Source organism: Girardinichthys multiradiatus, chromosome 11 (genome assembly GCF_021462225.1).
Source record: "Girardinichthys multiradiatus isolate DD_20200921_A chromosome 11, DD_fGirMul_XY1, whole genome shotgun sequence".
Taxonomy (NCBI): Eukaryota; Metazoa; Chordata; class Actinopteri; order Cyprinodontiformes; family Goodeidae; genus Girardinichthys; species Girardinichthys multiradiatus.
Genome location: NC_061804.1, coordinates 4,711,319 through 4,724,056, shown reverse-complemented (window position 1 = coordinate 4,724,056; position 12,738 = coordinate 4,711,319). Strand labels below are relative to the sequence as shown.

General features: G+C 38.4%; 1 protein-coding gene across 7 annotated transcripts in view; it reads right to left on the bottom strand.

Annotated features, from left to right (window-relative positions):
* The window catches only part of dbn1 (drebrin 1), a 110,817-nt gene that overhangs the window by 22,521 nt on the left and 75,558 nt on the right, over positions 1-12,738 (bottom strand). For all 7 annotated transcript variants that reach the window (XM_047378701.1, XM_047378702.1, XM_047378704.1 and 4 more), the window contains exons 2-4: positions 9,987-10,042; positions 7,667-7,779; positions 2,186-2,260 (exon numbers count right to left, since the gene is read on the bottom strand). In XM_047378701.1, the coding sequence (XP_047234657.1) occupies positions 2,186-2,260; positions 7,667-7,779; positions 9,987-10,042 (244 nt within the window). The remainder of the gene's footprint in view (positions 1-2,185; positions 2,261-7,666; positions 7,780-9,986; positions 10,043-12,738) is intronic.

Sequence of the window (12,738 nt, the reverse complement as noted above, 5' to 3'; positions counted from 1 at the left end):
ATTCCCCAGACCTGGGCTACAGAGAAGCAGCACTGGACTGTTGTTCAGTGGTCCAAAGTACTTTTTTCGGATGAAAGCAAATTCTGCATGTCATTCGGAAATCAAGGTGCCAGAGTCTGGAGGAAGACTGGGGAGAAGGAAATGCCAAAATGCCAGAAGTCCAGTGTCAAGTACCCACAGTCAGTGATGGTCTGGGGTGCCGTGTCAGCTGCTGGTGTTGGTCCACTGTGTTTTATCAAGGGCAGGGTCAATGCAGCTAGCTATCAGGAGACTTTGGAGCACTTCATGCTTCCATCTGCTGAAAAGCTTTATGGAGATGAAGATTTCATTTTTCAGCACGACCTGGCACCTGCTCACAGTGCCAAAACCACTGGTAAATGGTTTACTGACCATGGTATCACTGGGCTCAATTGGCCTGCCAACTCTCCTGACCTGAACCCCATAGAGAATCTGTGGGATATTGTGAAGAGAACGTTGAGAGACTCAAGACCCAACACTCTGGATGAGCTAAAGGCCGCTATCGAAGCATCCTGGGCCTCCATAAGACCTCAGCAGTGCCACAGGCTGATTGCCTCCATGCCACGCCGCATTGAAGCAGTCATTTCTGCTAAAGGATTCCCGACCAAGTATTGAGTGCATAACTGTACATGATTATTTGAAGGTTGACGTTTTTTGTATTAAAAACACTTTTCTTTTATTGGTCGGATGAAATATGCTAATTTTGTGAGATAGGAATTTTGGGTTTTCATGAGCTGTATGCCACAATCATCCGTATTAAGACAATAAAAGACCTGAAATATTTCAGTTAGTGTGCAATGAATCTAAAATATATGAATGTTAAATTTTCATCATGACATTATGGAAAATAATGAACTTTATCACAATATGCTAATATTTTGAGAAGGACCTGTATAGACTGAAACTCAAGCTCAGTCACATTGGATGGAGAGCAGCTGTGAACATTAATTGTTAAGTCTTGTTACAAATTTTCAGTTGGAATTAGGTCTTGGACTTTGACTGGGCCATTCTAACATATACATTTCCTTCAATCTAAACCACTGCATTGTAGCTCTGGTCGGATGTTGAATGTTCTTGTCCTGCTGGAAGGTGGACTCCATCTCCAGTCTCAAAGCGTTCTAGCAGGTTTACTTCCAGGATTGTCCTGAATTTTTCCCCATCCATGTTCCTGTCAGTTTTGACCAGCTTCCCTGTTCCTGCCACCACCAGGTTTCATTGTGAGGATCATGTGTACAGGGTGATGTCCAATGTTAGTTTTCCACATCAAACAGTGTCTGAATTTAGGCAAAGAAGCAGATTTTGGTCTCATCTAACCAGAGCACCTTCTTGCACATATTTGCTGTGTCCACAACATGTTATTTGGCAAACTGCAAATTAGACTCCTGATTGCTTTCTGTTAGCAATGGTTTTATAACTCTCCATAAATGTCAGATTTGTGGATAGCAGGACTTATAGTTGTTGCTGGACAGATTATTCCACCTGATCTCTGCAGCTCCTCCAGAGTTATCATGAGCCTCTTGGCTGGTTCTCTGATTAATGCTCTCTTTGCCTGGCCTGTCAGTTTAGGAACACGGCCATATCTTGGTAGGTTTGCCTTTGTGCCTTTCTGGATCCATCTTCAAATAAAGCATTGAACAGAACTCTGTGAGATATTCAAAGCTTTAGATATTGCTTTCTAACCTAATCCTGCTTTAATTGTATCCACAAATTTTTCCCTGACCTATCTGCTGCCCTCCTTGGTCTTCATGCACTGTTTGCCCACTGATTTTCTCTAACAAATCTCTGAGGCCTCTGCGGTTTTATTAAGGTGGCATCAAAGTGAAAGCCACACTTCTCAGATTTTCATTCGTAAAATAAACTGAGAACCGAATATAATTTTCCTTCTACTTCACAGGTATGCACCACTTTGTGTTGGTCTGTCACATAAAATCCAAATAAAATCCACTGATATTTGTAGTTATAATGTGACAAAATGTAAAAAAGTTCAGACACTACAAATTTTACAAGGGACTGTATTTAATAAACTTAAAACCCAACAGAATAATTCAGTTCTACTTGTGATGTCATTGTCCTAATTTGTGTAGGTGGTGTTTGATTGAACCACAAATGGTAAATAAGTTTTGTATTCCTGTTGGTTATTTTACTCATGTATGATAGAGGTTCTGACCTGGAAGAAGTCTGCAATTGTGGCAACGTGGCTGGCACAAGCACACTTCCTAGCATCCGGGACATCTTCTCCCACCTGCCTCAGAGAAAAAAAAGTAGGATTTAACTTTAAACAGAAATGAGACCAAATAAAAAATTATTTAGTGACACCTTAAAGTGGAACTAAACCCCAAATTATCTTTTTTGCAGATAAACTGTATAAATTGGGCCTTACGGTGCTATATTTATCTTACTGTGCAAATTTTTACATTTTCATTTGTCTTAGTGCTGCCCTCTTTGGGCTGAACGGTGACTACTGCAGTTGAATTTTTCTATTGGTTCAAACGGTAGAGCTTGGTCCATGCTTACGCCATGGCCCTGCGTTCACTCAGAGACACATGCCCCCCGTAGCCGAGTCAGGAGTTGGAATTACAAGCATTGATCATAGTGTTTTATGCTTTATACCTTCGGTAATATGCGTTACTTGAGATAATATAAATCTACATGTAAATGTTTCTTTCCCAGAGCTGTGAAGGCAATCACCCCTCTGTAGACACTCAATAGTCCATTTCATGACCAATGTCCGATCACAGGCTGCTCTAGCACATGCTGCACTTTATGTAAATATGTCATACTACATCCCCAGGTACATATTTCATACTTCTCTCTAGGAATGGTTTCAGCTGCTAAAAGTGCTCCTCCTGATGTGTCTTATAATTTTTATTTGTGTGTTTCTTTTATCTATGTGCATTCTGAGCCGACAAGAAATTTCATTCTGGGTCCATAATGACAATAGGGATTCTTGATTCTTAAACTTTCTAAAAGTCTGCCCATGTTAGCAATGCTGCTGCTAACAGCAGTTTTCCATTCAGATATTGGACCCATTCTGTCCTCTGTTGCCTTGGCAGTGCCACTTTGGGCATTGCTGAGTCAGCACCTTGAGCCAGCAGCTCGAACTGATAAGGTTAAGGCCCTCTGAGCTCCACAAAGCCTCCCTTAACCTCCGGTGACGAATGGAGTGAAAAATCCTCCACCTCAAAAGACCTATCCGTGGTAAAACTACCAGCGTCGCGCTGCTCACTCTCGTCCTTCTGACAGTACCCCCACTTAACCCCCTCCACTCATCCCCACACTTGGCACTGCCCCTCAGTGTCTCCTGGCACCGCCCACTTTGGTGGCATTTTTCAAAATTGGTCTAGGTGTTATGCTTTTACATCGGGTTTAATTCCACTTTAAGAGTTGGTACTTGTTGGTCTAAGCAGAGTTACTCAAGTCTTTCAAGCACTAAATAAATAGGCTGCCAACACAGAGGCTGAAGTGGTCAAGAGAGATCAAACTGGACAGGATACATTCTCATTTTATAGACAAATTATTGGTGACAATCCTAATAGTCTCCTACGATTCCTTTTAATATGAATATATATATATATATATATATATATATTTTTTTTTTTTCAGATGAAATAAAGATTTTGATAAAATGTTGGTACAATAAAGGTATTGTTGCTAATCAGAAGCAGAGCAAAAATGTGACTTTGGTGACCAAATCTTTCATAAGCATAGGTGACATCTTTCAGTAGGTATGTGATGCATCCATGAAACTGGTGTAACATCTAAAATTAAGCTCAAAATGACCCACAGAGAGCTAAAGTCAGAGGTCAAATTGAATAACAACAAAATTTTGTAAGGAATTGGACATGACTCAATGCTGTATTGAAATAAAGGACCAGACTGAAAACCGAGAGAGCTAACAAAAAGTGGTTGCTATGGTGATTCCCGCCTTTTTTAAAGAGCGGGGTAGGGAACAAAGGATAGGAAATACATTTCCCTCAGGCAATTACTGCGTAAAAACTACAATTCATTTTGAAAAATGTCTTGAACCGTGAGTGGTAGAACCTTCTGGTGTCCACATGTCCAAATGTTTTTATGCTGCATGCTTGCAGTGTTTTATGTAGGTGATATTAAAGTCTTAAAACACCCTTCAGTTCCAGGTTTAGAGAGAAATTCAGAACGAAATATAGTGGGAGGGAACTGTAGTTGGGTTCTCGGCACTTTGGGGTTAATTATAAAAAGACAGTGGGTCCTACAGCAGTGGGAGGGGAGAATGATCAGAAATGTCTGTGGGAAAATCTGATAAAATCGTAAAACTTAAATGGAAAAACAATAAAAAAGCATTAAACAGTAACAGTTTCAGTACATTGGTGACCTTCATGGAAGTGTTAAAAGCAATCTCCATTTTGACCTGCACTTGCTTCACTCTCCGAATCTAAACCCCTCCTTAAATGTACTCATACTCGTCGTCTTCCGCTTATCCGGGACCGGGTCGCGGGGGCAGCAGACTCAGCGGAGACGCCCAGACGTCCCTCTCTCCAGACACCTCCTTCAGTTCCTCCAGGGGGAGCCCAAGGCGTTCCCAGGCCAGCCGAGAGACATAGTCCCTCCAGCGTGTCCTGGGCCGTCCCCCGGGCCTCCTCCCGGTGGGACGTACCTGGAACACCTCCCGAGGAAGGCGTCCAGGAGGCATCCGGTATAGATGCCCGAGCCACCTCAACTGGCTCCTCTCAAGCTCAGGCTCCTTCCCCCCCAGCGAGGTGACATTCCACGTCCCTAGAGCCAGCCTAAGCATCCAGGGATCGGGCCGCTGAGGTCTCCACCTTCGTCCGCCACCCAATCCTCTTTGCACCGGTCCCTCACGGTTCCCCCTGTAGGTGGTGGGCCCACACTGGGGAAGTGTTAAAAGCAATCTCCATTTTGACCTGCACTTGCTCCACTCTCCGAATCTAAACCCCTCCTTAAATGTTATGCTCTCAATTGTGTTGGGCCACTTTATTAGGTACATCTGTTTGACTGCTTGCTAACACGGTGTTAACAGTCCAGTTATGTGGCAGGAACTCAGTGAATTTAGAAATCCAGTCATTTGAAGCGAGCTTCAGAATGAGGAAGAAAGGGCATTTAAGTTCAGACTTTGAAGCTGGCATGATAGCTGGTGTCAAACACGCTGGTCTGACTATTCCAGACACTCAGACTAATAATAGTAAAGTCTGAGTGGTCAGTTGATGGATATTAGCTCTGTTACTGAGGAATGCTTAGATAAATGTTCAAGAGGACTACATGTTTTCTCAATGTTCCCAAAAGTAGAATTCTTCTGGGAAAGTTTAATATATCAAAACTGAAACTATGGCCCTAAAATATGATCTGTCATTTACTATTTAGTACTTTCCTAAGTGCGTAAGTAGAAGGCAACTGGACTTCTCCTGATCCAAAAGGTTTCTTCAGTTCAACTGAATGAGAAGCAAAAAAAACCCAAGAAACAAGAGAAATATTTTTTTGTCATGTCCTGGATGACTGAGAATCTATACCAGCCCATTTCATTCTTCAGAAATATACCACAAGTCAAAGGTGACACAGTTTTGAAAGATTTTTATGGCTGCAATTTAAAAAGAAACTGCAGCGTTGCTCGCATAGACGACAAAACTTACACCACCTGTTTAATACAGAAAGAGACATTGACCAACAAAAGAAAAGAAAAAAAACGTTTTTGAAAAATAAATCCCAGATGTACTGAATATTTTAATTTGAAAGTATTTTTTCCAGGATTACTCATTAGTTTCCCTTTGAGTGCCCACATTCAATAGCACCTTGGCCCTTGCTTTGCTCTTACTTGGTAATTTTGTTCAACTATGTCAGTTACTGAAACAGTTTTTATTATAGCAGACTGAATCACTTCACTAATCACAACTCATTCATACCAGCACAAAGCAAAGTCTGCACCAATTAGACAGAAAAATAGGCTCATCTCATTTGCATTTATAACAATTTATCTAAATTTCATCGTTTTGTGTGCCAGGATCAGACAAAAATACAGCTGGAAAGTTTAATTTAGAAACTTTAAATCCCCAATTTTGGCCCAGTTCAGACCGGCTTGGCTCATTTTAGCCCAGTCTGTTGCTCTTGTGGCTGTTTCTCTTGTTTGATTATAAAAAACACAAATGGCTGTGATCCCAGTCTCAATTAACCACCAAATGTCTTCCTGTCCCACTCTTTCAATCACAATTTGCTGCATTAATGAAAGGATCTCTGGATGAAATTTTTCTGCTCACCTCTGCAGCTTTGGTCCTGGGAACAAATTCAAAAAACTAGGCAGTATTTGAACATAAGGTTTCTTTCTTTCTCTGTCCTTCTGCACTCTGTCATTATGTACTTGCTCAGTGAGCCCCCGCTGCTGTCAGGTTCACAAAGTAAAACATTCATCTCGAGGCTCTCAGGAGTCCGACTGCGTTCAAATGCTCTTAACACACTTTGTCGGAGACTCACTGAGAATGAATGAGCTCAACTTTACAAATTATTAATTCCTTCCTTCTTTTTTCATCTACATTATGTATTTTCTTTGCTCAGTTATATTTGAGGTTATTTTAGTCCTTTCAATTTGGCCTAGTTTTTAAAAGGTTGCAATTTGGCTGATGAAAACGACAACATCAAACCTGCTTTCGCTAGTGTTACATTTTCTCTCATCTGGATCAAACAATATACTTCCAAGATATTGTCTGTATTTATTCAATCTATCCCAAATCCCAAAGGTATCACAGTTTAACCAGCAGCAAATACTATTTTACACAATTTTAATACTTCCAAAAGAGTGATTAGCGAAAGCTACAAAAAGATGATCAACTGAATGATAATGTATCTCTCAGGTGCTTTTACAAGTTTGAATGGGTGAGGTAATTTTGGTGCAATTCTGAAGCCTTGTCTGGCTCTCAAAAACATCCCATCTGGCTGATAACATACAAATTTAATAATAAATTTATCTCAATGCTATGCAACAGTCCATTGTAGTCTAATTCTGAAAGAGCTAACGATGGAAGTACTTTAGCTAATTAGAGATAAACTCTGGAAATGGAGAGATGTCGTAAAAAGATAAAATGCTAATACAAGAGCTAAGCTAATAGGTGAGAACGATATTGATCTAGAGAGCAGGAGTACACCCAAAATATTAATTACTGAAATTATTATTTCAAATTCAATTCAGTTCAAACAATTTAAGTCAATGACTTTTGTTATGACTTGAGCAGTTACTCTCAGATAGAGGTAAACAAAATATTTCTTCCATGAACATTCTGCTTGAGCTGATAGTTCATTCAACAATATGGTCAAACTCAAAAATGTAATATCTGAAATATAAATACAGTGATTTACAAGAAAAGTCAGAACAAAAATGTGTTTTATTGGTTACTATTAGCTTTTTTTTTCTATGTATTTAAAATCATATAAACCAATCATACATATTTTAATCCAGATTGTTGTGCCAGTGTTGTAATGAATTTGTCCCTCAAATCTGTAACAGCTCTGCATTTAACTACGCTCAAATAATTTCCTGAAGGAAAAATTACAAAATAAAAAATGTGCTACGACCCTTTATGACTCGGACATCCACCTTTAACACAGTAAAGGAAATTTTTGCTTCATTTCCCCTCCCCTCCTGTCCCTCCTTCAAACAGCAACTCACCCAGTTGATGAGGATGTATCGTGGCAGAGCTGCAGTGGGCTCCTTCAGGCTGCAAAAGCCATACATCACACTGCTGTTGTCGAAGGTCAGCGTGATCTCTGCCAGACCTCCTCCTGCGGGAAAGAACAGGAGACGCCTTTACTGCTGCATTACTGAGGGGTTTAGACAGCCTAACCTAAAATCATCAAAACAAGTCTGTTTGTGTTTTCCTAACTCATTTTTACCACTTCATTTGAACTATATTTCCCTCCAGCTCTTTATAAAAACTACACAATTTGAAGACACAACCTACAATTTAAAATGTAAAACATGAACTGCAAAAGGCAGGTTCAAATGGTCCTGTCAAAGTCTAGACCAAAGTTCAATTGAGAATCTGTGGCAAGACTTTAAAATTTATGTTGACAGATGTTCTCCATCCAATCCAGTCCTAAGATGTGCAAAGCTTGTAGTTCTATTCCAGGGGGCTTAATACAAAGCATCGCTTTACATATGTTTTCCATTCCACTTCCCAATTATGCACTACTTTGTGTTGGTGTGTCACAAAGAATCCCAGTAAAACAGACTGAGGTTTGTCTTTGAAATCTGTCAAAATGTGAAGAAGATAAAGAGGCATGAATACTTTTGCAAGACAGTACAGTGAGTTATGGTATGGAAACTGCAGTGCATAGATTGGTCTATTCTGAACTACCTCTTTGGCTATGCTGCAACAGGCTGCCCCCAGCTGGTAGAAGCAGATGGCTGAACTTCCTGGTTCTGGTTCAGCTGGAGGTCTCCTCCTAAGTGTTAGTATTTTGTTTACTTGTTTTAAGCATTCGCTCTCTAAGCCTTCTGGCACAGACACAGGCTTAGAGCAGCTAATTATCACTGGAAGCAAAACAATTTGAGGTTAGGCTTCTCTATAGTTGCTCTAACTGGACAGAGGACTGAGGCCCTGTCGTGCAATACAAACAAAAAGAGGCAAAGATCCGAGGATACTTACCAACAAAGCATGCATGTTTAGAAATGTATAAGACACAGACCAAAAGATTGCACAGGGTAGGCAGAGCACTAAAAACATAGATGTACTCTTCACAGGTGAATTCTAATGTAATTTTATCCCTTCTCAGCGTATTTCTTATCCCATTGTGTGTTTGGGCAAGTAGGTATATCTGCAACAAGGAAAGGCATAACCTAATTAAAGCAAAGCGTGATTGGATGAGCATGTCACCATGGGTGTATCTTTTTGTTTTTAATTGTTAGTTGCTTTTTTATATATATTTATATACATACATAATATAAATTGACACCATTTAAAATATAATTCTAAAACTTGAACTTTATGACTGAAGAATGACTTCAGTCTTTTAGTCCCGCCTTGCAACTGCTGGAAGTAAGGAACAAAAGAGGGAAAATGGAGGGAAAACAGGGCAAATTAAACGAACCAATCAATGTTTATGTGGACTAAACACATACACGTTCACATCTCCACCTTACAATCTGCAGATTTGCCTATCTCTATTTGGGTGCTTTCTGAAGATGCATCTCATGAATAACTTATCATTTTAGTGTTAAAACATATGGTGTAAATTTCAAATCATTGTAATCTGTTGGCTTCCTAAGACAAACAAAGTGGAAGTTTACAGCTTATTTACTGGAATACATGTGGAAATAAATTAAACAAAAACGGGATTAAATTCAATTGGATAAACTTTCAATCAATCATTAATTATATTACGCTGAAATTAAATGACTACTTCATTCCATTACACTTACATTTTTAGGATATGTATTGAATTATGCCTAAAACCCTGAATATTTTTCAGAAAGCATCTTAGAATATTATCAAGCAACCAGGGCTTTTCGTTTTTAGCAGAAAGTAAACAGAATTGTGTAAATGTAAGAAGTCAGAGCTGCATTTAGTCGTCCATTAGTTGCCAACTTGGAACATTTTTGAAGAAACCTGAGCTGAAGCAGGTTGGAGTTCTGTTTTCTCTCCTCTGGTATTGAAGCATTTAGTCCATATGTACATTCGCTAATTTATGAGTAGAGACAAGATTGCATGGTGCAGGAACACACAGAATGTATGTGAATCAAAAATAAAGAAGCAGCGTTAATCTGTCCTGGTCCTTGTGTGCATCATTAGCTGCAGAAACGATGAATGTCTCTCTGACGTCTCACAACCAATCAGAAGATGAAGAACCTACAGAGCTCATCAGCTTTACAGCTTCACGACTAATTTTCATTAAAAACACGGAAATTACAACTGTGAAAAGTTCCTCCTGAGGGAGTCCCAGCAGGGATGAAATGTGTGAAGGGAAATAAAAGCGATGGAAACACCCACCTCCAGATGCAGCCAGTGTCAGGTCATTATTGTCGTCCTCATAGGTGTACAAGGCCCTGTTGAAAACACAGAGAGGGGGACGTAAATTAGGCAAAGATCCCTCATTAGAAACAAAGCAGTTACAGGAAATCACTGAGCTAATCAGCGACTGCCTGTCAAGACGCAGAACAGGTAAAAGCAGTCAACACAGGTACGCATTTATTTATGTGTTTAGCTGAGGAAGACTCACATTTTGACATTTATTCTTCATCCAGATGTGTTCAAGAATTTGTTAATAATTTGTGGCTGACGTCAGAATAAAACAAATTTCATAAATGAAAAGTGAACACCCCAAGTAAAAGAAAAGAGTCCCAATGACAGGCCTTTTGTACCACAATTCTGTTGTATTTGATCAGAACAAAACTGAATAATTTTATGAAGACCTCACAACTACAGTATGTGTCAGCTTATTAGAATCTGGGTAGAACAGGTTTTGAACCTTTTTATTCCATTCAGAGACATACCAAGTTATATAATGTAATTTATCATTTAGGATTTTATCAGCAAACTAAAAGATAAACTGCCAAAACAACTAGCGAGCACCAAAGGTTTTGCATCGTTTGGTGCTTTGGTGTTGCCGTAAACAGTCTTGCAACTTATTTGTTGCATCTCCAGCTGTGAAGTAAACAGGATCTGAAGCAGTTTCCTTCTACGTCATTCATTACTGCCTATTGCCGTTGGCTTTTTTACGTTTTATTTTACTCAGAATATTGAAATGTTATTTAAAGAATCCTGATTTCCTTTCTTAATCTGATTTAGTCTCAGATTGTTTTATTGATTACTGTTGTCTCCTCCATCAAGATCTCCCTGCCGATTTAATCTCCATGAGAGCTTCTATAAGAGCGTTAGATTTGTAGATGGCTTCTGGACATATTAAACCCTGTGTGCTGTATGTTTCTGTGTTTGGATTATCAGCCAGGCTAGACTCAAGCAACCTCACACTGTTTGAGCCTGAAGCTTTAGTTTGGTCATTCTCTGACTTCCTGCTAACCTCAGCTTGCCTCCCTCCATCCTGTTTCTGCAGAGTCACTTGGCAGCTTTTGTCTCTCCATTTACTCTCTGATTTTAACATCAGCAAAAAGCTCTACTCAGCTGTATTTACACCTGTTAAGATAATGAAACAGACATCTTAGAGTCAACATAATCTATCATTCTGGGGTTAAATTAGATAGACAACAAAATAATTCACCAGAAACTCGGATGGCCTGCTTGCCTGATTAAGGTTCAAAAAGAAAGATGATAATAAACAGAAATGACTGGTCATTAATCAGAACCCATCACAGCCTTGAAACCAGACTTTCTCATAAACTTTAAACTAAGCTTTATTATTACCTTTCCAGCAGACAAAAATCTTGTCACAGGATTTTAGGTGTTTAGGACTCACATTGTTGGAGATACAATCCTAATTTTCCATTCCTGTCACTTTACAGATATTAATTTAAGTGATTGATATATCCCTGCCTGTTTTCTATTTTTTTACATCAATTTTAGCAAAGGATTAAATTTTGCTAAACAACAGGAATGTAACAACCTTACAAAAAGATTTCTCAATGGTAAAAACTGCTTTTGTGGTTCATACTCATTTTCTTTGCTACTTATTAGCTTAGCCTAGCGCTAACTGTTGATAGACTAAGCTATAAAGTACATTTGTTTCAAAGCAGTTGGTTAAAAAAATTAAAATTTTAATGAGCTAACAATTTTATTAGCTTAGCTTAGCAGTTACTGTTAAAACATTAATTTAGTAGATCATACTGGGATTAACTTTACAAAAGAAAAAAAATAAATCATACTTCCGATATTATTTGTTTCTGTTGTTCATTCCAATAATGCTAGTTACCCTTTAGCCTATTAGCTTTACCTAGCACTTACAGGCAAAATGTTTCTTATAGCAACTTAATAATTCAGGAGTATAACTGAGTGACTAAACAGAGCTCACTTTAATTAAATTCAGCTCTATTTGTCTACCACTTCTCAAATACAAGGTGGTGAACAAGGCAAACCCAACATATCAAACAAATAGACATTCAAATAAGACAATTAAAAAAGTCAGCTAGGATAATATAAGTAAGAATAATTTGCAAAGCAAGGAAATAGCTAAAATATGCTAAAATAATATTAAGAAAAATAAATAAAAAGGCAATACTCTTAATAAACAAAAAAGCTCAGAAGGTAAATGTTCAGTAAATAATTTACAAATAAATAATGCCACTGCAACTAACTGTTAAACTATTATCCAAGCCATCAGCTATAAGGGTAGAATTTAGTTTTTGTCTTCTTTTTAAGAGCAACTCTAATTCAGGAGTTTAAATCCTACTAATCAGCAATAATTCTGCAACATTACAAAAATATAATTCGGTGGTTTGTACTAATTTTGTTAGCTACATAGGGTTTTGGCACTAACATGCTAAAAAAAACTATACCATAAACCATATACACCACCAAAAATAATTGTTTTAACTTTATATTCTAATGTTGTTAGCTATTAGTCTATTAGCTTCACCTAGTAGCTGCCTGATCGTGTTAAGTAAATAGTTTAAATCTGTCCAACATCATTCAGAAGTTAAATATTTACAAAACAGGGTTCAGAATGTGAAAAAACGTTTTTTTATTAACTTATTGACTAGGCCTAGCACAAACTGTTGGAATATTTTGAACAGCACATGACTAATAAAAGAGCTCAACCATTATTAAACAGTAAAGTATTTTTACCATT